The sequence below is a fragment of the Lissotriton vulgaris genome, chromosome 5, assembly GCF_964263255.1.
Source record: "Lissotriton vulgaris chromosome 5, aLisVul1.2, whole genome shotgun sequence".
Classification (NCBI taxonomy): domain Eukaryota; kingdom Metazoa; phylum Chordata; class Amphibia; order Caudata; family Salamandridae; genus Lissotriton; species Lissotriton vulgaris.
Genome location: NC_141693.1, coordinates 1818874446 through 1818897149, shown reverse-complemented (window position 1 = coordinate 1818897149; position 22704 = coordinate 1818874446). Strand labels below are relative to the sequence as shown.

Here is a 22704-nt window from a genome sequence, read left to right as displayed (position 1 = left end):
GGGAAGCTGATCTCTAATGCTTCGATTAAATGTGCACTGGACGCGGCTGACACCGCAGCCAGGGCTGTCAATACTAGTGTCATGCTGAGACGACATGCCTGGCTGAGAATCTCTGGATTTAAGCCAGAAATCCAGACCACCATCCTTAATCAAAGAGTAAATCCAGATCACCTGTTTGGCCCAGAAGTTGACACCACCTTAGAAAAGATTAAGAAGGACACTGAAACTGCTAAGTCCATGGGTGCCTTACAGTCCCAGCATTTCAGGGGTGGGTCTTTTCGTCGCTCAAGCACTAGAGGCGTTTCCAGAGGCCAGCTCTCCCAAACCACGCTATACTACAAAGGCAACACACAGTCCACATACACCAACAAAAGTCTAGGTGGATATCGTGGAAACAGCGCCAAAGGCAGGGGTCGTGGAAACAACAACTCCAGATCCTCTGCCACCAGCAAACAGTGACTCCTTGTTACTGCCCCCCGACCACACAACACCGGTCGGGGGGAGACTTCAGCAGTTCCTGCCGGTCTGGAGAACCATCACCACAGACAGGTGGGTCAGACAGATTATACAGTACGGTTATTGTCTGGAGTTAACATCCACTCCACCCAACATACCCCCAAGACACCGTCCTATGTCCGCCGAGCATTTGCACTTATTGCAGCAGGAAGTCCTAGTCATGCTGCAAAAAGGGGCAATAGAACTTGTGCCTGTGCAGGAAAGAGGCACAGGAGTTTACTCCCTGTACTTCTTGATTCCAAAAAAGGACGGGTCCCTCAGACCTATACTGGACCTCAGACCCATCAACCAGTACATCCTATCGGAGCACTTCCATATGCTGACCCTGCAGCAAGTACTCCCGTTGCTCAGTCAGGGGGATTTTCTCGCAACCTAAAGGATGCGTATTTTCACATCCCGCTGCACCCGTCACACAGAAAATACCTCCGGTTCACCATCCAAAACCAACACTACCAGTTCAAGGTTTTGCCTTTCGGACTCACCACGGCACCCAGGGTGTTTACAAAGTGCCTGGCGACAGTGGCGGCGCACCTAAGGAGACAGAACATTCATGTCTACCCTTATCTGGACGACTGGCTCATCCAGGCGAAGTCAGCCCAGCAGTGTGCCGCTCACGTGTCCCACACCATTCACCTCCTTCACGATCTGGGATTCTCACTGAATTACCCAAAGTCCCACCTCCAGCCCGCCCACATATGGCAGTATCTGGGTGCGACAATAAACACTCTGGCAGCCACAGCACAGCCAAATTCAGTGAGTCAGCAGCATTCAATCGCTGATACATCGATTCAAACCCCAACACTCGCTTCCAGCGAGAGTGTTCATGCAGTTGATAGGCATGATGGCCTCCTGCATCTCCATAGTCCCGCACGCGAGACTACATATACGTCCGCTTCAGGAGTGCCTCGCACGTCAGTGGACTCAGGCTCACGGGCAATTGAAAGACCTAGTGTTGGTGAGCGGTCGGGCATACAACTCTCTGCATTGCTGGAATCCACGAAACCTTTGCAAGGGACGACCGTTCCAAGAGCCTGTACCACAGATCTTCCTGACGACGGACGCTTCTCTCCAGGGATGTGGAGCTCATGTACTCCATTACACTGTGCAGGGACTATGGAGGCAACAGCAACGGAAGATGCACATCAATGTTCTGGAACTGATGGCAATCTTCATGGCACTAAAAGCCTTCAAAGTACATCTGTGCAGCAAGGTCGTGTTGATCCGGACGGACATGACGGCCATGTACTACATTCAGAAGCAGGGAGACACACACACTCTCCACAGCTGTCTCATCTGGCTCAGAGCATGTGGAAGTGGGCCATTCAGAGGAACATATTCCTCATGGCAGAACACCTCCCGGGCAAGGACAATCAGATGGCGGACCTGCTCAGCAGGTACAGCCACCAAATGCACGAGTGGGAGATACATCCATCAGTACTCCACACGTACTTCCAAAAGTGGGGTCATCCAGAGATAGACCTGTTCGCCACAAGGGAGAACGCAAAATGCCAAAGCTTCGTCGCCAGGTTTCCACACCCACAGTCGCAGGGCAATGCGATATGGATGAACTGGTCAGGCAAATTTGCGTACGCTTTTCCCCCAGCACCTCTGATACCGCTGGTGGCACGCAAGCTCAGGCAGCACTCAATGACTCTCATCCTGGTTGCTCCAACGTGGGCTCGCCAACCATGGTACACCACGTTTCTAGAACTGTCCGTGGTACTGCATCAGAGGCTACGCCTCACACCCAGCCTTCTGACGCACAGCCATGGCGACATTCAGCATCCAGATCCGCAACAGCTCAACCTGGCGATCTGGCTCCTGAGGTCTTAGAGTTTGGCTACCTAAACTTGCCTCCTGACTGTATGGACATCATCCGGGAGGCAAGGAAGCCCACCACAAGAGCATGCTATGCGGCAAAGTGGAAGCGGTTTGTCATTTATTGTGCAGACCACAACATTGACCGCTAGATGCATCTATTCAGAACATAATTTGTTATCTTTTCCATCTGTACAAATGCAATTTGGCCTATGCTTCCATTCGTATACATCTATCCGCAATGGCAGCTTATCTCCACAACAGGCGGCACCTCTCACTTTTCAGGGTGCCGGCCATTATAGCCTTTCTAGAAGGACTCAAACGAGTCATTCCTCCGCGGACTCCACCTGCTCCGGAGTGGAACCTCAATGTGGTTCTCACCCGACTGATGGGTCCCCCCTTTGAACCACTGTATTCCTGCGAGATTCAATTCTTGACATGGAAGGTGGCTTTCCTTATAGCGATTACATCGCTGCGACGAGTTAGTGAACTTCAGGCACTAACTATCCAAGAGCCATTTATTCAAATTCATTCTAACAGGGTGGTTCTTCGCACTAACCCTAAATTCCTTCCTAAAGTAGTGTCTCAATTCCATATTAACCAAACTATTGAATTGCCTGTGTTCTTCCAAAATCCTGAGTCATTGGTGGAGAGAATGCTCCACACCCTTGACGTCAAAAGGGCCCTGATGTATTACATTGATAGGACCAAGGATTTTAGGAAAACTAAGCAACTCTTTGTTGCCTTTGCGCCACAACACAAAGGTAACCCCATTTCCAAAGCTGGTATAGCTAGGTGGATCATTGAATGTATTCAGATCTGCTATCTGAAAGCCAAGCGTACTCTCACCATCCCACCGAGGGCCCACTCCACCAGAAAGTTGGGGGCCTCCATGGCTTTCCTTGGAAACATTCCTTTGGAAGACATATGTAGAGCAGCCACATGGTCTACCACACACACTTTTACAAAGCATTATTGTGTTGATATGCACTCCAGACAGCAGGCAGGTGTAGGGCAGGCTGTTCTAAAAACACTTCTCCAAACTGCTGCAGCTGGCACGGGCGGCCGCCGCTAATGGAGGGACTGCTATGTATTCTATGCACAGATATGAACTCAGCAGCCCACATGCATCGAACCGAATATGCTACTTACCAGTATGCATCTGTTCTTGGCATGTAGGGCTGCTGACATTCATATCGCCCGCCCCCCTCCCTGGCGCCTGTAGCAGCTGCAGAATTCATGTATACTTCTAGCATGGTCATCATTCACTTAGTTTCACTCCATCTTGGCCACAATGGCTAAAAATAATCTGAGGCTGGAGTCGATGCCCATGCGCACTGTAGTCCAGGGGAGGAGCCACCTATCTCGTGATACTTCGAAAACTCTTCCAGGACAAGAACGTGCAATCATCCGGACCCAACACTAGGCGGCAATCTATGCACAGATATGAATGTCAGCAGCCCTACATGCCAAGAACAGATGCATACTGGTAAGTAGCATATTCGTTTTTATTACAAATAGGCATCTCAATACATTGGTAGAAGAGGCACTTCTGCTGACACCGAAGGTCCCTGCCTGCTGAGAAATCATCAAGCACCGGTCTGACATTCCGTGAGGGGTGTCCAGCTCGAGAACAAGACTGGGTCCTTCACTCTCTCCCATCAGATCCCTAGGGGGGATTCTTGGCTTTACACCTACACACATTCTAGGTACACTTGGAGTAGGGTACACATTGTAGGAGTGTATTGAATTACCATTTTGCATATATGCCTGCATATATCAATTGCCTCAGCACCATGGTAGACCTGTATCTTAAGTTTGCTCTTTTGGTGCTTGTAATCTCCTTTATTTACCTCTGTACCATTGCATTTCGGAGGATCACCTGGCCCTTCTCCAAAAGGAAGTTTTGGCCCTCTTGGCCAAGGGGGGCCATCAAGCATGTTGGTTGTGGAAGGATACAAGATCATCCGTAAGGACCGCATCGAGCAAACAGGAGGAGGCATCGCTATCGTCCATAAGAACTCCATCCGCATCTCAACCAGCTCAGACGTCAACCTTGCCAGCGCCGAACACCTCCACTTCCAGATCCACACCGACCCCAAGACCACACTCAGAGGCACCCTCTTATACCGGCCGCCAGGACCCCGTGCACAATTCAATGACGACATCACTGACTTTATCACCCCACACGCCCTCCCCTCCGAGGACTACATTCTATTGGGAGACCTCAATTTTCACCTGGAAAAGAGCAACGACCGCAGCGCCACCACCCTTCTGGACAATCTTGCCAACCTCGGACTCAAACAACTGGTCACTACCCCCACCCACATTGCAGGTCACACACTCGACCCTATCTTCACTTCCAGCAAACATGTCTCCTTCAGTCACACCACAACTCTACACTGGACGGACCACAGCTGCGCTCACTTCACCTACAATAAGACCACAATCCACAACCATCCTCAACCCACCATGCGAAGAAACTGGAACAAAATCACCATCGACCAGATCTCCTCATCGCTTCTTCTAAACCCCCCCGCCCACTCCTCAAACTCCGACCAAGCAGCCATTAACCTCACCCAATGGATATCCAACAGTGCAGACATCCTAGCACCGTTGAAAAAACGTCAAAGCAAACCAGGCAGCTAAAAGGCCTCCTGGTTCAACGATGATCTTAAGAAATCGAAGAAACACTGACGCTCCCTCGAGAAGGCCTGGAAAAAAGACCCAAACACCAGCACCAGGGACGCCTTCAAAAACGCCACCCGCATACACCACCAACTAATCCGGTCTGCCAAGAAAGCCGCATTCAAAGACCGTCTAGATAACAACGCCCACAACAGCAAGGAATTATTCAACATCGTCAAAGAATTTACCAACCCATCAGCCAACTCCAACGACATCACCCCCTCCCAAGCCCTCTGCGACTCCCTAGCTTCCTTCTTCCACAACAAAATCGCAGACATCCACAACAGCTTTGATAACCAACCCAGATACCAACCCACCCAACCTTCTTCAGGACCTTCACCCCCCTTAAACATCCTTAATGACTGGAACCCAATCTCCACTGAGGACACCATCCGCCTGATGAACTCCATCCACTCTGGATCCCCAACTGACCCATGCCCTCACCACATCTTCAACAAAGCAGACTCCATCATAGCACCACACCTCCGAGATGTCATCAACTGCTCCCTCAACTCCGCCACCTTCCCGGAAAGCTGGAAACGCGCAGAACTCAGCGCCCTTCTGAAAAAACCCACAGCTGACCCCACCGAACTCAAAAACTACCGCCCCATCTCGCTTCTTCCATTCCCGGCCAAAGTCATCGAGAAAGCTGTCAACAACCAGCTCGCCACCTTCCTCGAAACCAACAAATCCCTCGACCCCTCACAGTCCGGCTTCCGAGCCAAACACAGCACTGAGACCGCACTTATTGCAGCAACAGACGACATTCGAACTCTACTGGACAATGGAGACACAGTCGCCCTCATCCTCCTCGACCTCTCCGCTGCCTTCGACACAGTCAGTCATAGCACCCTTCTACAGCGCCTCAGAAACGTAGGAATCCAAGGAAAAGCACTGGAATGGATCACCTTGTTCCTCACTGGAAGAACCCAGAGAGTCCGCCTCCCACCATTCAAGTCAGAAGCCTCTGAAGTCATCTGCGGCGTACCACAAGGATCGTCACTCAGCCCCACCCTCTTCAACATGAGCCCCCATGCGGCCATCGCTCGCCAACACAATCTCAACATCATCTCCTACGCGGATGACACTCAACTGATCCTATCACTCACCAAAGACCCTAACACCGCCAAAACCAACTTACATGAAGGAATGAAAGAAGTAGCCGAGTGGATGAAGCTCAGCCGTCTGAAACTGAACTCAGACAAAACAGAAGTCCTCATCTTAGGCACCTCCCCCTCCGCCTGGGATGACTCTTGGTGGCCAGAAGCCCTTGGAAAAGCACCCATCCCGACGGACCACGCACGGAACCTGGGCGTCATCCTGGACTCCTCACTCTCGATGACCAGACAAGTCAACGCCGTTTCATCATCTTGCTTCAACATTCTTCGCATGCTCAAAAAAACATTTAGCTGGATCCCCACCGAAACTAGAAAAACGGTCACCCACGCACTGGTTACGAGCCGCCTGGACTACGGAAACACACTATACGCCGGTACCACCGCAAAACTCCAGAAAAAACTCCAACGCATCCAGAACGCTTCAGCCAGGCTCATTCTAGACATCCCGCGTAAAGAACACATCTCTGGTCACCTGAAAAACCTCCACTGGCTCCCCGTAAATAAGAGGATTACTTTCCGCCTCCTAACCCACGCACACAAAGCACTTTACGAACTTGGACCCGAATGCCTCAACACACGACTGTCCTTCTACACCCCCTCCCGTCAGCTACGATCCTCCAACCAAGCCCTTGCCACTGTACCTCGCATCAACAAAACCACCATGGGAGGTAGATCCTTCTCCTACCTGGCAGCTAAAACCTGGAACTCACTTCCCACTCACCTCCGCCTTACTCAGAACCACCTAGCATTCAGAAAACAACTTAAAACTTGGATATTCGACAAGTAATTCCCCACCCTTTCTCTAGCGCCTTGAGACCCTATGGGTATGTAGCGCGCTATATAAATCTTTTGACTTGACTTGACTAGGTCGTGGTTGTTATTCCCACTAAGGCCTGCGTCCTATCTTGGATCTCAGGAACATCAACTGCTAAGTTCAAAATGTTGACGCTCGCTCAGGTCTTGTCTGCCCCCAACCCCGGAGTCTGGTTTGTAGTGTTGGATTTGCCGGACGCACACATCCCCGTCCTGCAGGTTCACGGTAGGCCACGAGCACTTTCAGTTTACGGTGCTCCCCTTTGGCCTTACCAGCGCCCCTCGGGTGTTGGCGAAAGTGATGGCGGTGGTCGCAGCTCATCTGTGCAGATCGGGGGTTCCAGTCTTCCCCTATCTCGACGACTGGTTGTTGAAGGTGGGCTTGCCCTAGGCAGTCTTCTCCAACCTCCAGACTATGGCCGACCTCCTGCATTTTGCTGGGGTCCTCCCATCAACGTACCGAAGTTGCACCAGTTTCCCTCACAGAAGCTCCTTTTCATCGGAGCGGTTCTGGACATGATGCAGTTTCAGGTCTATCCTCCCGAACAGAGAGTCCGGGATATTCGAGCTATGAGTCCGATCTTTCAGCCTCTATCCTGGGTTTCGGTCAGAATCACCCTGAGGCTGCTGGGCCTCATGGCATCTTGCATCCGGCTTATCATGCTACATGGCATATGCAGGCTCTGCAGTGGGAGCTGAATTTCCAGTGGGTCCAGCATCAGTGGAATGTCTCTGATTACGTCCAGATCTCGGAGGGAACTGCACGGCAATTGCAGTGGTGGCTCATGAACCAGGATTGGGTCAACGGTAGATCCCTCTCCCTTCCCCAACCAGAACACACAGTGGTGACAGATGCATCCCTCTTAGGATGGGGCGGCCACATGGGAGAGGCAGAGATCAGAGGCCTCTGGTGTGGGGCGGAGTCTGCGCTCCATGTCACCCTTCTGGAGCCCCGGGTGGTTCAACACCTGGCAGATTCTCTGAACGCCAGGGATGGCGAGCTCAGCCGCACGTGCATGATGGATCATGAATGGCGGCTTCTCTCTGAGGTGGTGCAAGGTCTCTTTCTGCATTGGGGAGAGCCTTGGTTGGATCTATTTGCCACTGAAGAGAACGCGCAATGTCAGCAGTTCTGCGCTTTGAAATTTCCAAGGCAGAACTCTTTAGGCAACGCTTTTCCTCGCAGGTGGAGTTGCGGTCTTGTATATGCCTTTCCACCTATACCACTTCTGCCCAGAGAGCTGAAGAAGATCAGCGCGACCAGGCCCAAGTCATTCTTGTGGCTCCGGATTGGGCACGAAGAGTCTGGTATCCGGAGCTGCTCAACATGGCCATCGATCCTCCGATCCAATCTCCGGGAGCAGCAGAGTGGATGGTCCTCCACCTGAACCTGTCCAGCCTCCACCTCCTTGCGTGGAGATTGTGCGGCGGCAATTGATGTCATTTGACTTGCCTGCCGAGGTCTGTGATGTAATCTTGGCAGCAAGGCGTCACTCCACTAAGACGGTATACACCTGCAGATGGAACAAATTTGAGGCCTGGTGCACAGCAAAGGCTGTAGATCCCCATTCTGCCCCTCTTTCTGAGGTTCTCTTGATCCTTTCTTTTTCCCCGGCAGGGCTCTGCTCTGGGTACAATCAAGGGCTATCTTTCGGCCATCACTGCCTTTCTAAGCTTCCTGATTAGCCTTCTTTCTGATATCCCGGCTGTAAATCGTTTCTTAAAAGGCATCACTCATCTCTTTCCTCCTATTCCCTTCCTGATGCCTCAGTTGGACTTGAATTTGTTCTTGACCTATTTGATGTGCGCTCACTTTGAGCTGCTTCACAACAGTCCACTTCGACTCTTGACTCTTAAGACTGCATTCCTGGTACACGTCACATCTGCTAGAAGAGTGAGTGCGCTCCTGGCTCTGTCATCCAAGCCTCCTTTTCTGGCTATGCATCCGGACAAGGTTGTCCTAAGAACTCGTCCATCCTTTCTTTCCAAGGTGGTCACCTCCTTTCACATTGGGCAAAACATCACTTTGCCGACCTTCTTTCCGCATCCTTCGAAAGAGGAAGAGATGCTGCACCGGCTGACTTCAGCGAGCGAGGGCGGCATTTAAGTAATGTCTGTGACGTCATCCCGGTGACCACAATGCCCATGACTGACCCGAAGTTGAGCTATGCCACCTACCGACGCGCAGGGGTACTGCTGACGCCTAGGGGATATTCTAAGATAAGGAATCTATAATTAACCTAAGTTTTATATAGATATATCGTTACCAAAGGTAAGTAACTTGTTCAACAGGACCGCAGCTCACCGTGACCTCCCACCAGCAATCATCTTGCAATCCATCTGTACTAGTCACAAGATGTAGTATAAAAAATTAATGACCATCAACCATTACACCCTCCCTACCCCCCACATCATCGTACTTTCATATATGTCAGAGTGACATTCTCCAGCATAGTGTCTATCAACACAGGAAATAGAGCTGCAAAGAAAAACATGTTATTGTACATGAATAGTCGAAATGTTAGGAACTGTGGTATTCCCCTCCCTCTGGTCTCTCTAGCCCCTGTTCCGTGCGTTCACTCCGATATTTGCTGACCACCCCATGTGGGCCTACAATGATTCATGAGTGCCTGGCACATAGTTGGAATCCTCCAGAGTTCTGTTGGAGCAGACCAGGATTTTTCCAGTTTCACAGACACCTGAAGGTGTCTTGGAGTCGTTGCCGAATTCCTCTGGATCTCATCCATCTGCTAGTGCCACTCAACTGTCCTACGGTTCGAGGGTGTCTTACGTGGAACCTGTGAGAAAGTGCCCGCTTTCTGCATGGTTGCCCCTATTTTTTGCTGAATTGCAGATGTACTTTGACTGAGTGTGCCCTGGGCTCCGGCTAATCAGGTACCCAGGGCCTATGTTCTTTCCCTAAAACTGCATTGAAGCCTAAACCCAATTGGCATCTCTGGCCATAGGTCAGCCCCCGGTAAATGGTACCACAGGTACCCAGGGCACTGTGACTAGAGAAGGCCTCTAAGGGCTGCAGCACTTATTGTGCCACCCTTAGAGGTCCTGTACCACTACACTCACACAGTGCCTTTGCAGGCTGTGTGTTTTGGTGCAGAACAAAGTGAAGAGTCAACATGGCACATATCTCTGTGCCATGCCTACAACCCACTGCCCTTGTTGCCTCAGACAAGAGGAAATTACAAGAAGGAGGACCGAACAACCGTGCAGCAGATAACAAGAGCAAGACGCCCTCTGACTTGGCCCCAGCCCTACCTGCCGGTCTCTCCAAACCTGCTCCTGCGAAATCCCAGTGAGTCCTGCAGCCAGCAACCTCAAAAACCCCAGAGGACCTGCCTGCCTTCAACTACAAAGACTTTGTCTCTTGTGAACACCGGATTTGTTCATCTGCAACCTCTGGCCTTGGCCGGAAACTGCGAATCCGCACCACTCTTCCCCCTTCGTCCACTGCCTGAGCTCGAGTGGGCAAACACCACAAGGAGGTCACCCCGGCGATCCTGACCCAAATTCCGGCCACCCCTGACCTGCCTCAAGACTTCAGCCGACGCCTGCAGTCTAAATCCAGAAGGCCCCCCTAACCGCGACCAGGAGCTGGTAAGAAGATCCGACCCCAAAAGGCACCCCTTTACCCGACACCCCAAGGCCTTGGGTGCCCAAACCGACGGTGCCTAACCAACCCCTAACTTACCTCTCAAAGAGGTGGTCGCACCCAGAAGACCTTCTTCCCCAAGCCTGCAGTGTCTTTACAAACTGGAGGTACTCCATTGATTACAGTGCGTCCGATGTCAAAACAGCACCCTGCACCCGGCCGCCCTGGTGCCTCTGAGGGTGCACCTTTGGTGCTAATTTGTTTCCCCATTTGCCCTGAGCTAAAGTCCAGGAGCTTTGCTCCCACAACCCAGTGGCCTGCTTGCCAGCATCCACCAACCAGAGGACCCCCTATCCACCATTGGATAACATTGGGCCTCAGCACTCTGCACCCGGCCGCCCCAGTGCCGCTGAGGGTGTAAGAAGAGTGCATCCTTGAACCTGGGGTACCCCACAGTCTACCCCCAGTACCTCAACTCCCACTACCAAATACTTCCCTAAAAATGGATAACACTATTTTCCTCCATAGGATAACATTGACTGTTTCTCTGTGAAAAGTTCTAAAGTGTGGAGTTTGAGAAACTAAAGAAATTCTTTAAAATTGCATAATCTAACAAAAACTATTTTAATGACCTGTTTTCAAGAAATGTCCCAGAGCAGTATCTAGGTATACTACTCTGTGTAAGCCTAGTAATCTCAACAGTTACTTACCTGCTATTTTACTGAAAAGCCTATACAAGTCTTTGTACTGCATTTACGAAGTATTGCATTTCTCTGCATCCATACTGTAAATCAAATCAAAGTGCATATACAATTATCATTCAAACTATATTTTAATTGCATTACTAATGTAAAGTACTTTTTGCTTACATGTGCCAGGCTTGATTGGTTCTAGAAAATAAAATAACTAAAAGTTTATTTTTATACAAAAACAATTGGTCTGAAGTTCAGTCTTTGAGTGCGTGAATTCATTTGCTGACTGGGTCTGTACAACAAATGCTTAACACTGTCCTCTGATACTGCCTTACTTTTCGACCACACTACCACAAATAGAGAGTAAGGTTTTATTTAACTTTACCTCTGCCTACCTTTGGGGTTCCACTGGACTCTGTGCACATTATACCTCACTTTGGTATAGTATATATAGAGCCAGCTCCTAAAGAACCCCACCCAGTGAATCCTGCCATTCATTGGCTTCCTCAGAGAGGACAAAGAAATACACTTTGCCCTCATGTTGTACCCTCAGCTTCACAAGAAACGGGAGGGTGTGGCGAAGGTCCTGCTCCTGCAGTTGTTTCCTGGCTGGCATAAAGTCCTAATGGAGGTCCTGAACCTTTCAGGTGTAGTCTTTAAAAATCGGAGTGTTCTACCTTCAAGCTGTGGCGCTCAGTGAACTCAAACGTGTTGCAAGATCACGTCTCAATCCCTAAAGTTAAACAGCCGGGCATTGATGACCCAAGGTGGTATTCCCGGACGAGGCACAGTGCCTAACGCACAATGGGCTTGCTCTGTAGTGAAGAAGTTAGGGAGACATTGTGGCTTCAGGGTAGTCGAGATCTGTTCCTCTATAAACAACTCCACAGATTGCCCCTCTGCCTGTTCGGGGAAGCCTAAAAAGCGGAGGCGGATTCTTCTGGACCGCCCTTCCTCATCTTCAATTCTGTCTATCATGTTCCCACTGCTCCAACACCAGTGAGATGCAAGTCACAGATGTCTGCTGTGTGCAAGTCCACGTCTTCTCTCAGCACAGCTGAGCACGCAACGCAGCCCGCAAGCACCTCCCCCTACCCCCGACTACGTATGATTTTTCTTTTGTCTCCACAAGGGCTACTCCTCATCCTAGCTGTGCAGCAGCCTCCTTTCTTTTGGAGCTTGGCATATTCTCCTAGGTAAGAACTGCTTGGCTCTTATGTCACTTTTGTGTTGAAAATCCTAAAGCTTCTGTTAGAAGCCTGGCAACTCACATTGCCATATATCTTTCTTTACCTTTGGTCCCTATCCGATGGCCAGCAGTGGTATTTAAGTGGATCGTCCTTGAGACTAGAGAGGCACCTCTGAAGCCTCTCTAGTCTGGCTTGCAAGAATGGAGTCAGTAAGAAGGAATACACTACGCCTTTCAACAAAATACCGACTACCATCAGGTATAAGTTGACTTGTCGCACTGAATACGCGGTGTACGTGTTGGAGTGCTCTTGTGGCCTACGATATGTGGGAAGTACAAGGCCACAAGTATTCAAACGGATACTCCAACATCTCGGGGCCATCACGAATGGTGACACAACGTATCCAGTAGCCAGACATTTCGAGACCATGCACAATAAAAAGGCTGCTGATCTGCGCTACTTCGTGATAGACACAGTCCCTCCCCAGAGAAGGGGTGGGGACCGTGACCTATTATTACGCAGATTAGAAACACGACACATTATCTTACTCGACACTAAGAGCCCGAATGGCCTTAATGCGGGGGAGGACTGCCATACGTATCTGTAACTAAATCTAGTCTGGTCCATCTTAGCATATCTATATTTTAAGTTCATAGTTTCTGCCTCAGACCACATATCACATTTTAAATATCACTATTTTATTTAATTTTCACAGGGTATCACAATTGTCTTGGAGTAGGCAACCGAGAAAATACATTTAATGCATTGTATATGTTAGCAGGCAATAATGTGTATATAATAGGATCAGTAAATGCATTATGCAATGATTATTACTGTATCATGCACTTTTCTCATGCAGTATAGAATTCTTCAAAGAAAGGGTTTTAAGCTTTTATCAAAGTGGTTATTTATATTTAATTTTTAACCTAGTACTGCCATTGTTGAATTAATTAACTAAGTGTGAATGTATATATATATATATACTAGCAGCCCGTCCCGACCTTGTCCGGGAGCAATCAGGCTTCCTCGCCCTCCCCGACATTGTCCAGCAGCCAGGACCCCCACCCGCCCGACATTGACCAGCAGCCTGGACCCCCGTCCGGCCCATCCCCCGCCTGCCTCGTGCCCCGACCCCTGCCTGCCCCGACCCCTGCCTGCCCCGACCCCTGCCTGCCCCGACCCCTGCCTGCCCCGACCCCCGCCTGCCCCGACCCCCGCCTGCCCCGACATTGTCCGTGGGTCCCCCGGAGCCTTACCTCAGCTGCCGCTCCTCCCTCGCACTCCTCAGTTCACCGCTCCGCCGCTCCTCGCCGCCCGTCACCGCTCCTCCCGCCTGTCCACCGCCTGTCTGCCGCTCCTCCCCCGCACCATGTCCGCCGCTCCTCCTCGCGTTCCTGGACGCCGCTCCTCCCCACACTCCTGACCTTAGCACGCAGGTCGCGGCCGGCGCTACTTCGAAGGGACTACTTTTTTTTAATGTACATTTTTTAAATAACGCATATTTGTATAGTTTATATAGCCTATGTCCATCTGCACACCCTGACCATTACAATGATGTATCGGGTGTGTGGATTGGCGCTGTGGTTCCCGAGTTTACCCGCCTCAAAGGTTCAAAGTTCTTACTTTATAATAGTAGTATAGATATGAACTTCGAAATTTTAGAAGTATATATTTATATGTATTTATTTATTTATTGGATTTTAAATTTAAATTCATTTGCACAGCATGATTTTGCACATGTCTCAATAGTTTTACCAATTTTATTTCATTGTGTAAATACTATGAGTTTCAATATTGCCGCACTTATGTGTACATATACAGCATTGCATTTATGCAGTAATCTTTTGTAACATACGTCTTCTATATCTATGACGTTTCTCTGATTGGCTCCAAGCAATTTAAAATGAGCACGCCCGCCTTGCAGCGATTGTCATGTGATCAAGGTGCTGTGTGCACCGAAACGCGTCATGGCGGAGTGGTGATGAGTGATTTACTTAAATAAAACTTACCACGTTCACGGAAACCGGGTTTGCCTCGTCTACTTTGCTGCTGCTGTGGACGTCTTATGACGAAAATATATATATATATATATATATATATATATATATATATATATCACAATCCCGACTTGGCACATCCCTTCGCAAGGCAACAACCGGTTCGGACCCCCAAATATAGAATGAATAATGCAGTGCTTTACTTCATGATTCGAATTCGTAGCAACCAGTCAGTCCTTGGCCAGTGCCCAGCATAACTCGTTTCGACCCTTACCTCACGGTCTTGATCATATATATATATATATATATATATATGTATATTATGCAAACTGACAATGCAAGACTGTTAACCCCTTCGATGCTGATGACGGCCCCCAGCCGTCATGCACTACGGTGGGCGTGTGCTGATGACGGCTGGGGGCCGTCATAAACCCGCCCACATCAAAAAACGCCGCACAGGCGCAGAATCTAGGCCGCGCCCAAGGGGTTAAAAGAAATATTATTTGCCTGTGTGCGCGCAGAGGAAGCCGTAAACTCAAGTCCTTAAAATCATGAATAACAATGTGAGAAAATACACGCCAAATAATATAAACATTGAATGGAGATTCTGCAAAATGCTGGAGTGATATATTCTGAGGTTCATCCTCAAGTATATTATTTTAAAAAAGCAGTGGGGAATCCATTTGATGCTTCTGGTGTGTGGCAGCCCAAGATTTATGGTTTTGACAGCTTTCCAGACAGAGAAATTGCAGTGCCTGCATTCTAGTGGCTGGAGAGTGGAGATGCAGGCACTCGTGTGGGGATGGTTGTGTCAAGGCTCCCTTTACAAAATCACTGAAGACTTTGTTAGTAAAGGGCTGCTGATTAGACTTTCTAAAGCACTATCTTTAGTTAGATGGTAGGGAGTAGGGCTGGAACTACAGATTCTGTTTAGGTTGAAAGTGCCCTTAAGGTGAGGCCCAGGATTTTGTCTTCCTTGATCACGCTTTCAAGCATTGAATGAATTTAAATGGCTGTTTATTCATCAACTTTTTGTCCATCACAAAACATGAGTCATACATATGTTATACATTGTTTTAGTGCTTCCTGCTTCATTGATGTATGTACCATATTTTCACAACAGAGAGGATGAGTAAATATCCCTCTAGTTGTGCATGGGCTTAACAGCAAAGCTGTCAAACTGGCCTTTTGTTAACAATATAGATTGATTTGGTTTTGGTTGTACCCCTTTGAATCATTGGCTTTCTTTGACCGATTCTTTCATTCATTAGCTTGAGACTGTGTCACTTGCATCTTGGCTCAGTATAGTTAAGTATTCAGTTGTTTTAGTGTATCCATCTGCCTTCAATGAAGTCCTTGAATTAAACTGAATGAGGGACTGGCAACTCTTCAATTATAAACTCCTCTTTCTGTTCCTGCTGGCTCCTTCTTAGGTGTTCTCCTATAATATGCAAACGCTGCATGCATTTGCAATTCAAATACAGAACTCTTGGCTTTGCTTATTCTGGTTTTACATTCTGTGGGGGGAGATGTCTGTACTTAGCATATCTTGGCTTTGCTTTTATTAAAGTAAGACTCCGTATTCTACAGGTCTTTTGGGGTTTCTGCTATTCCTTGTCACTATTGGCAATATTTCTTTTGTGTATCACCCTATCTTGGGTAAAAAGATATCCTCCTTAGTTCTGGACAGTCACCCCCACCTACCATAACAAGAGTAAACAGACATCGACACGCCAAATAGGCAAGCCCAGTAGTTTCACCTTTAGAGGGCTATTGGCTCTATCAATGCCAGAAATGGCCTCCGGTGTTTCAAGGTGCATGAACATGAATGGGTGCCCATTTGGAATGTTTTTTGCTCACATTTTCACGTCAGCAGCCATCTTGGAATTTTTTAAATAAAGAAAATCATCCCAAAATTGCCACTGCTACATTGTGACGCTTGTGCAAACATCGACACCCGTAGGTATCCATATTGAAACTCTTTTTCTAATAAAAAAAAGCATTCTGAGATGGCATATTGAGAATTGCCGCCACCATTTTGGCATATATTTGTAATCTTAATTTACCCTTTCAAGTATGCGTGCAGTGCCTCACAATGAAAACGTGAATGGCTCAGTAGCACTGTGCAGCTGTCAAGTCCTCTCAAAAGCAATTTTAATTTAAAAACATTTAAAAAAAGCATGCAGTACAGGCAGAGAAGGGGCAGGGAGCAGTGCACACTTGCAGGGAGGTGGAAATATGGGGGGACCGAGTAGATGGAAGAGAGATCAAGAAAATACATTTACTTCCATGGATTGCGGTTTCTCAGGAAAATAAATAGTGGTTCACTGATGTCGGCAATGGAAGGCTACAATGGAAGGATACAGCATATCCAATTAAACATTGTAAAGAGAAACACTGCAGGGGTGGGCCATTCAAGAATAGGAAGAAAGTAAAGCTATCAATTAAGGAGCGGGGAACTGAGCTAGACAAAGTCATCCAGTCATTAGCAAGGTGCTTATCAAGAGCCTTCTCTAGGTATTATTATATTGTACTGTAGTCAGTAATTCTTCAAAAATAGACTGTTTAACCTCACTATAGGTGAGATCTTGATTGGAACTGCTGTCTTCTGAAAGTACAGCTATTGTGAGTAGTGTAGTAGTGTTGACACACCATGTAGAAGCTTTCAAGAAATTAAATATTTTACTCTGGTTGTTCATTAGTGTGTATTTTCATCAGGTTTTTCAAATAGCCTATATACTGGAAGGGCTTTTTGCTCTTTTTATTTAACATTTGTGTCCAGTGAAAGTTTGGTTGCTTCCATAAAATTCTTGGATATTCTACTTAGTCGTAGATTGATGGAACAACTTCAAATTACTTTTTCAGTTTTAGACAGCGATTTAAAAAGTTTTTCGACCACCCCGTTTGTTAAGGACAAACCTCTTGAAATATTTTCTGGGTCTGTGTGGTATCCTGTTCGGCCCTTTCAACAAGTGTTTGATTTTTTTTTTTGTATCGAGTAGATTAGTCATAGATTAGTCATTGATTGTATCAGTTTGATATGAAAGGAGGTCATGCGTGGTATCTGAAAGGCCACCTTCCAAATATGTACATATATTTGGGGGGCGTGGGGGGTGGGTGAGTAGATGTGCGTCATGTATTTTGAGTGGGGATTTATGGGTCTATTCTTGGGATAAGTGCATGATGTCATAGCATTAAGGGGAGAAAGAGCCAAGAAAAGAAGACTTCTTGTGTGCCATCTACCTGTCTACATTGCAGCAATTGTGGTAAAACATGGAAAGTACCAGAAAATAGTATTGTTAATTAATAAAAGTTGCTCTGTCACAGGAGATAATACATATATATAAATGGTATAAACGGAGTTCGCTTGGAACTCCGTTTTAACCGTGATATCTATATATATCTCCACAAAACTGCTTCAAAGCTGCTCCCGCAATATAGTCTTTTAGCAAGCAGACACGGACCCGTTTTCAGGTGCTCGAATCACAAGTTTATTCGTCGGCCATTACGCGTTTCGCCACCCAAGGTGGCTTGATCACCTGACAACGCTGAAACGGTACCAGACCAATTATGAAGCTACACCTTAACTGTTTGCTTTTGTGGTGTGAAAATGAAAGAATTTTTAACAAAGGAGGGATGGAGAGGGAAAAGTGGATTCTGTCTCCCCTGGCAACTATCATAAACAAAAGGAATCCACTAGGTGGACGGCGGTTGTTACCACAATGGTGGGGAGCAACCAGTGTTGTTAAAATACCCCTCACACACCAACAGGCCCCTTGGTGTCATGCTTCATCATCGGGGTCTTCGCAAACCTCTACGGAATGCGGCGTGCTACGACTTCACGACTACGCAGGAGCACTTTATGAGTGAACTATGTGTTTGGTGTGTGAAGGTACCAATAATGTGAGTGGTGAGGTGAAAAGTGAGGAATTAAAAAATACCTGGCACGTGAGTGCTGAAAAAAATTTTTTATTTAGTCTCCGGCTGGTATTATTAAAAAAAGTGCTAGAGTGGTTGTGGTTTACTAATTAGGGTAACCCAACCAAATTAGTGCGTCGACATGTTTCGGAGTACTGGAACTCCTTCTTCAGGACGGGAATATGCACTACTTATCCCCACCTTACTCACATGTGTGTAGATATTAAAAATTGTGCTCTACAAAAATAGATATGGTGAATAATGTACCTATCTATGTTGGATGTACGGTCCGTTGCGCCCAGTTGGCGGTTCAGGATACTTATTAATAGAGGTCCAATGGCCTCATGAGCCACAGCGTGTTGGGGCGTGGTCCGTTCTACCCGATATGGCAACGGTTCTGCACAGGGCTGTCTGGCTTGTTCCCCCTCCACGCGGCTCCGACGGAGCCGCGTGGAGGGGGAACAAGCCAGACAGCCCTGTGCAGAACCGTTGCCATATCGGGTAGAACGGACCACGCCCCAACACGCTGTGGCTCATGAGGCCATTGGACCTCTATTAATAAGTATCCTGAACCGCCAACTGGGCGCAACGGACCGTACATCCAACATAGATAGGTACATTATTCACCATATCTATTTTTGTAGAGCACAATTTTTAATATCTACACACATGTGAGTAAGGTGGGGATAAGTAGTGCATATTCCCGTCCTGAAGAAGGAGTTCCAGTACTCCGAAACATGTCGACGCACTAATTTGGTTGGGTTACCCTAATTAGTAAACCACAACCACTCTAGCACTTTTTTTAATAATACCAGCCGGAGACTAAATAAAAAATTTTTTTCAGCACTCACGTGCCAGGTATTTTTTAATTCCTCACTTTTCACCTCACCACTCACATTATTGGTACCTTCACACACCAAACACATAGTTCACTCATAAAGTGCTCCTGCGTAGTCGTGAAGTCGTAGCACGCCGCATTCCGTAGAGGTTTGCGAAGACCCCGATGATGAAGCATGACACCAAGGGGCCTGTTGGTGTGTGAGGGGTATTTTAACAACACTGGTTGCTCCCCACCATTGTGGTAACAACCGCCGTCCACCTAGTGGATTCCTTTTGTTTATGATAGTGAAAATGAAAGAAACATTCAATTCTTGCGGCAGTTTAAATAAAGAGCAAAAAATGAATATAGATACAAAATTCACCAGGTCTTGTTTAAAATTGTTGCAATATGTACATTTAGGCAAGTTATTTAAAAACCATTAAAATGTTCTCAATGATTTTAAATAAGAATTAAATATATTTTATAAACATTCTAAAAACATTCTAAAAGTACAAATATATATTTATATATATTTATATATATATATATATATATATATATATATATATATATATATATATATATATATATATATATATATATATTCTTTAAGAAATGTATAAAACAATGCCTAAAAACATTAAAACCCTTGTTCATAAAAAAGGTTTTTGTTAAGGTCCTACGATTCATTTTAGAATGAGCAGAGACTCACGAACATGTGCAAATATTCTCTCAGAACCGTGTAATTATATCAATTCATAATTAATTCAAGTTGAAGAAATGCTCACATTTGGAATCGTTGCATAAATGCAAATAGTAAATCGGAAAGCCACAATGAATCTAATAAAGTGCTCAGTGCTACCAATGTTTCATATAAAACACCCATATATATATCTAAAAAAGACATGTGTACTGTGAAAATAGTGCGTAAGGTGAAGTAATAAAAAACAAAAATGATCATTGGTTAAGAGAAGTCTCAGCAATTCTAATAGCGGAACTTTTAATTATTTCAATAAATTTAAATGTTTCAGTTGTGTTTTCAAATGCGGCAAAAATCAAGTACTTAAAAAATGAAGCTAAAACTAGAGAAGGATGTACTTATTTATTTATTCTGTGCATACTCATGAGGTAAATGCTTAGCAAATTTTGTCATAGCCTCTGGAGATAATGTGACATTGAACCGACTCACTGTACAACTTCTTTCTACCTCCTTCATTTCAATGTATTTTTTTCATTTCTCTACTGTCCGTTTCATCTCTTGACCATATTGCTTTACTTTTAATGCAACCCACAATTTATTTTGTCATCTGTTTTAGCACCTCTACCACCGCCGCCTATGGTACGAAATGGTGCCCGAGAAGCCCCACTTCCTCCAACATACAGAATGCATCTTAACACTGAAACCCCAAACCGTGGGAAGCCACCGCCTCCACCTTCGAGGACCCCCGCCGGTCCGCCACCTCCACCTCCACCAGTGAGAAATGGACACAGAGACTCCATCTCGACGGGGAGATCCTTTTTGGGTGAGTGAGTCCTGTAGAAAATAGTGGACTTTTTTCTGCACAAGTCAAAAGACAAAGTAGCATTCATCTTCATGCCGATATTTCCTGGTGCACCAAGTTGGGTGGTCTTATGAGATCGTTTGCTCTTTTTTCGCAGGGGCTTTATTTAAATTGAGGATTAGGCATTGCAATCTGATTTGGGAATGAGGTGTACTGTAAACTGTGCAAATGGGCGAGCTAGAAATAACTTTTGTAGCTCCAAGAAATGTTTGTAACCTTAATGGGTATTTTGACTGATCTGCATTCTGAAGTTTCCAGAAATGAAAAGCGTTATGGTGTGCGCCTTCACAACGTGCTTGACGACATTTCTTCAAAGTAACACTGGATTCAGATGCTTGAGATTCCAGCTTGTTAGGCAACCTTGGAAACTGGCTGTTCCACCACCTGTAGTATTGTATACACATTTGTGGCCCCGTGCATATGCTGCTTATGCCTTTCGCCCCTCTTCCCCAAAAAACAGTTATGTCCTTTCTTGACTTATTTTCACTTTCAAAGTTTGAACAGTTTGAGCGTAAATTTTTTTTCTTTAGATGCGCTCGGAGTCCTGCCTCTACTGCCATCTTCGTAGTTTTTGATTTGGGAGTTGAAATCGCTGATGTATAGGATATGTCTAAGGCTAAAGATACAGAGATGGACTTTAGATCTAAGCTCATCTCTATTAGTCTTAAAGTGGGGACATCTTTATTTTTCACAGACGCATCCAGACAAACTAGCTAGCTGATATTACTGATTGTATTTAATCCCATCTGAGTTCATAATGTCCTTCCATTCCAAATAAAAGGTGAGCAGTTCTTTTTCTTAGCAAGTTTTACTTCAAGGAGCCAGCGTCTTGACAATGCCTGTTAATTTCTACTTGTCTGTCTAATCCTCTCCTAGTTTCCCTCTGTCTTTTGAGGCCCCCTCAACACATGACTGCATCTGTATAAATAATGAACATTCGTTAATTTTTGTTTAATTTTGTGTGGCTATACTTCAAAGAACAATTATGAGCTTCCCAAAACATTTTTATGATGGATACTTCTATTCAGAGATACCTGTCCTTTAGGCTATCCTCAGGCTCCAGATTAGATTCTGAAACTTTTACAGCAGTTCTCCCGTACACCTCTAGGAGGTGCGGTGCAGCTCTGGGCGGGCGTTGGTCTGTCTTAGAAGTGACAGAATGGAGCCACATATAAATGTCACCCCTGCTGCTCTGTCTGTTCCTTTCTTTCCACGCCCTCCCTATTTTTGTCAGTTTGATGATACTTTTCTTCAGAAAATCGAAATCCAGTGTACAAGGAAATAATTTTCCCAACTAAAACTACAGGGTTCAAACCCTGCGTGACTGTCTGAAACAGATGTCTATGACAGATCCTTTTGGTGTTGGGGCTTGAGGCAAGACTCCAAGTCGAGTGAAAAATTCAGGGTCATAAACCCAAGCGAGATCTAGGGCTATGAAGCAAAGATTTATAATCTGTGTTGTTTCTTTTGATGCTGGTCCCGATGCTTCCAGCTCTATTGGTGGGCCTTTGCCAATGTTTTACTCTGAGCCAAACTCAAGTCGAAAGGGGCGACGAAGACCCAGAGCCACAAACGCCTGAACCAGTCGAGGAAGAGGCCATGTATTACTTCGAATGCGCGGAGGATCGTCAAACCTACCAGGACTCAACGTCCTCGGAGGCACAAGACTTGAAGTGGCATGATCTATACACCGAATTACCGGAAGGAGTAGACACATACCCTTCGAGGCCTTCACTGCCAGACCACATAGGGGGGTCTATAATATGGTTGTTAAAAAGGCTACAGAGACATATGGAGTGAAATTGGAGGAAGAGAAGCCCAAGGCATGTTTTCTCCTGGAAACTCTGCTACCTCAACAAACAAGGAGTCATTTCCTGCCCATGCTCCATAGTGTGCTGGACCAGGGCAGGGAGGCTTTCAGGGAGCCAGCTGTAAGTAAATCAGTGACCCCCAAGGACAGAAAAT

The 22704-nt window shown here is 46.6% G+C and overlaps 1 protein-coding gene across 2 annotated transcripts in view; it reads left to right on the top strand.

Annotated features, from left to right (window-relative positions):
- WIPF2 (WAS/WASL interacting protein family member 2) overlaps nt 1–22704 on the top strand; it is a 380717-nt gene that overhangs the window by 253747 nt on the left and 104266 nt on the right. The window contains exon 6 of one of the 2 annotated variants that reach the window (XR_015296073.1): nt 20494–21916. Coding sequence is in view for 1 of the 2 variants with exons in the window: in XM_086924239.1 (XP_086780365.1) it covers nt 20494–20700 (207 nt within the window). In the remaining variant the exon portion in view is untranslated. The remainder of the gene's footprint in view (nt 1–20493; nt 21917–22704) is intronic. The other variant, XM_086924239.1, reaches the window with a different exon arrangement.